General features: G+C 33.6%; 2 protein-coding genes across 3 annotated transcripts in view; both read right to left on the bottom strand.

Moving 5' to 3' along the window:
- Nucleotides 1–276: 276 nt before the first annotated feature.
- On the bottom strand, nt 277–1,072 carry LOC110026175. Its single transcript, XM_020727027.1, has one exon. The coding sequence runs from the start codon at nt 1,041–1,043 to the stop codon at nt 618–620; it is 426 nt and encodes a 141-aa protein (XP_020582686.1). The 5' UTR covers nt 1,044–1,072; the 3' UTR covers nt 277–617.
- Nucleotides 1,073–3,174: 2,102 nt separating this feature from the next.
- Nucleotides 3,175–3,756, bottom strand: part of LOC110026177 (SH3 domain-containing protein 2-like) — an 11,786-nt gene continuing 11,204 nt past the window's right edge. For both annotated transcript variants that reach the window (XM_020727030.1, XM_020727029.1), the window contains exon 10: nt 3,175–3,313. In XM_020727030.1, coding sequence (XP_020582689.1) covers nt 3,200–3,313 — 114 coding nt within the window. In that variant the 3' untranslated portion in view covers nt 3,175–3,199. The remainder of the gene's footprint in view (nt 3,314–3,756) is intronic.

Here is a 3,756-nt window from a genome sequence, read left to right as displayed (position 1 = left end):
TTTTTTGGATTTTCCGAAGTGCAGATTCCTATTTTACCTTTTTCCCGGTATCAGTTTAGGCGTTAGATATGTCAATACATAGGAATTGGGTGGTATGTACGCAAATGTCCTCAAAAAGAAAATAGCCTAAACAACCTCCATTTGCAGTTAATTTTTTTTTAAAAAAAAACGAGCACATCAAACTAATTGGGCAAAAGAAACCGAAAGAAAGATTAAAATCCAAACAAAATCACTGATTCTCTCATTTAAAAAAAAAAGAAAAACATGATAACTACATTATATTCAATAAATTTTTACGGGCCCTTTCCAGTCATTTATTCCTACTGAAAATTCAACAAATTCACCCGACATGCTGTTCAATCAACTGTGCAACTAGTTGTAGTTAACATCCAATACGAAATATTACAATCAATTCAAATTTTTAGAACATAGATTTCGAGGTCGATCCAAAAATAACAAGCTGATCGGCCCATCAAAAAATAAAAAAAAAACAAAAGAAAAATATCAATTCCCCCAGAAAAGGAACTTATAGTGTAATGAACCATAAATTTTTAGAAGTCAAGTATGATTTCAAAGTGTAATCAAAACGAGTCACCTTCACAGCACCGCAAATGCGCTCATGATTTCTGGGAAGAGACTCTATCGTTGTAGGCTTCGAGATTCTTCGTATAAGCTTCAAGTTCTTCGTAATACGAATCCCAAACGCAAGGGAAGCAGCCGTTCCCACAGCAATCGCCTGGTTCAGGCTTCTCCGGCGGCTGTGGAGGCTGATCCGACGAGAGAGAAGAGCATTCATGCGGTTGATGGGTTGGTGATCCCTCTTTCTCCTCACTCTGCTTGGTCTCGTTGCCGCCGCCGTTCTTCATGATAGACTCCATCCGAGGGCTCGATGCGGTGGCTTTGAGGGATGCGTATTCTTCTATTGGTGGATTCCGGTGGGTGAATCGGCGGCGATGGGGAATCGGAGACGGAACGGCGGTGGTCCGAAGAAGAAGAAAGTGGATTGAGGTATTCGTCGTCGTGGACAACAAGGCGCCTCTCATATTCCGGGAAGGGAAATGCAACTGATTTATTGGAAATTTACATACATACCACAAAATTTTTTTTTGGGTATTTATGTAACACCTAAAATTTAATATTTACATTTATAATACTTTAATGTTATAAAGTTATAAATAAAAAAATATATAGTTTTATGTGATGATCAAAATTTGAGTCTTTTGTATGTAAATATGAAAGTTTAGGTGTTAGATTTGTAAATACATAAGAATGGTGTGGTATGTAGGTAAATGCCCTTATATGTTTTATTGACTTGACTAGGGTTTGTTTGGGACAGCTAAGCTTGTTAAATAATCTGCTGATAAGTTAGATGCGGTGGCTATTATAAATTTTTATTTTTTTTTAAAAGTCAGACCGCTGCCAGAAAGCTATCATCGCACTGCACCGCACCTATGTGTGAAAACACTGCTTTCAGCGTTTTGAAAATGCATAAGCTGTCAAAACACAGTTTACCAAACAGGTCATGTGCGTTTTCAAAACGTCATCACAACAAATAAACTGTCTCAAACGGACCCTAAGATTCATTTATGATACTTTAACAAATTAGTGTTGATCAAATGAGCTTAGAATAATATTAAAGCTTCATTTAATAAATAGTTTTATGATAATAAATTTAGCAGCTTACTATGTATTTTAAGATTGTATTAATTGATTATTTTTCATTAAAGTTCTCAAAGATTACATGCACTTTTCTATTTAATATAATACATACGTTTTTTAATTAACTCCTAATTTCTTATGTAAAAAACCCATTTTTAATGTTTGTTTGTATTAACAGTCTTAATTTTCTCATCGTGATCGTTAATCACACGCTTAATTGAGTTAATCACACGATTATGTTATACGAAATAACTCAATTTTATTAAATTCATTTAATTATTGACATATATTTTGACGATTACTAGCATAGCATATATAAGGTCTGAGAGAAAATTTACTAATCGAAATCGCAAATCCCATTCGATAAAAAAACATTCATAAAGAAGAAATATATATAGACCATATAAACTTTCAAATGGTAATTAAAAAATTAATTATTTAATTAACACCTAAACATTCTTATTCGCATACATATATTATTCAAATCCTTAAAATTACATAAAAACAAAACACCACAATCACTGCACATTTTCACGCATTATGATATCGAAGTGTAGTACGCATATCAAATTTTGGAGAATTTATTGTATCAGGACACCTGATGATGTCCAATAATTAGGTGCCATGTGGCAACTCGGGCCCGAACTGTGTATGCCACTGGGCCAAAATTATCATGCGACCCTCTGTTATTGGACATCTGATGCAATAATTTTCCCAAACTTTGAGTACTAGATAGACAAATACATAAGAATTGTGTAGTATAATTTAAATTTCCCTTGATTTTTTTTTTTTAAAATAAGAAACAATCACATACAAAGCACCCGAAACTTTGTTATTTACAGAACGATCATTCTCTTTCATCCATTTTTTAAATTCTCACTCAAATAACATTATTGTAAGACTCGAACGCATATTTTTTATTTTATCAAATTCTCAATGGTTTAATTGTGGCATGAATAAATGCACGAGTCCGATAGCTCACAAAATTACCTGAGTGCTTGATTGATAAATATCAAATTTTTGGGCGGTCTATATGTAATCATCCAAATCATAATAATATGATAACATACATGCTTCTAATTCAAATACCACAACAAGGGAATGGTCTCAATCTTTCATTTTGAAGGCCCAAATATAAATTAATTATAATAGGAGAGATGCAACTCAAATATTTATGATACTAGTATGTTCACAAGCTATTAGATTTTTCTTCAAAGTATTTGTCTAAGCCAGTCTTATAAGAGAAAATATTACGTCCCATAAACCAGACATACGGTCGACAACATGGATCACATCACACAACCGACCGCACGACATAGTGCGATCTATGTCGTCTTTCGCCCGTCCGAATGACGAACGTAATATTTTCTCATCTAATAGCCATTTTGTAATCTCAACGCATCTAAAATTGGAAAACAAGAATGAAATTTAATCATGTAACCATGTATACAATGTCATGAATATTTCATAATCTCAAATATTTTCATCATATTTATCTTTCTGTAACCAATTCAAATTATATATATATATATATGTTTGGCTAGACTTTTAATATTTTGCTTGCAAGGACACGCTCCCTTCGCTCAATATGTCCGAGAGGAAACCAGCCTGCGTTCCCTCTGCATTCGCCTTCCGCCCAACCTGTGCTGGAAACCTGGAGACGTGCCAACTTTTTTATTTTTAAATTCAATAGATGGGAAAAAAAATGCACACTGAATTGAACAGAAGAGGCCCATAATGGGTAATATGTACTTCTAGGAATAAGGTGTTCAAGATAATCCTATAAAAAAAACTTAAATTTCAGGGAAGTTTGCATGCATACCACACAATTCTTCTATATTTACATATGTAACACTTAAACTTTCACATTTACGTTTACAGCACTAAGGTGCAATAAATCTATGCATAAAAAAAGGTGTATTTCACTTTTAAAAAGTGGTCATGGTGATACATTTTGATGTGATATTAAAGATTTGAGTGAAATGCATGTAAATATTAAAATTTGGGTGTTAGGTATGTAGATTCAGTAACATTGAGGCCACATGAGTGTTCGCGAACAGCTCATGTTCGGCTCCTTAAGAAGCTTTACGAGCTGAA

Source organism: Phalaenopsis equestris, unplaced genomic scaffold (assembly GCF_001263595.1).
Source record: "Phalaenopsis equestris unplaced genomic scaffold, ASM126359v1 Scaffold000354, whole genome shotgun sequence".
NCBI lineage: Eukaryota > Viridiplantae > Streptophyta > Magnoliopsida > Asparagales > Orchidaceae > Phalaenopsis > Phalaenopsis equestris.
This window is presented reverse-complemented; position numbering and strand designations above follow the sequence as displayed.

Bases quoted from the DNA above. Each gene is read 5' to 3' on its own strand.
- LOC110026175 (XM_020727027.1), bottom strand. From the start codon at position 1,043: ATGAGAGGCGCCTTGTTGTCCACGACGACGAATACCTCAATCCACTTT.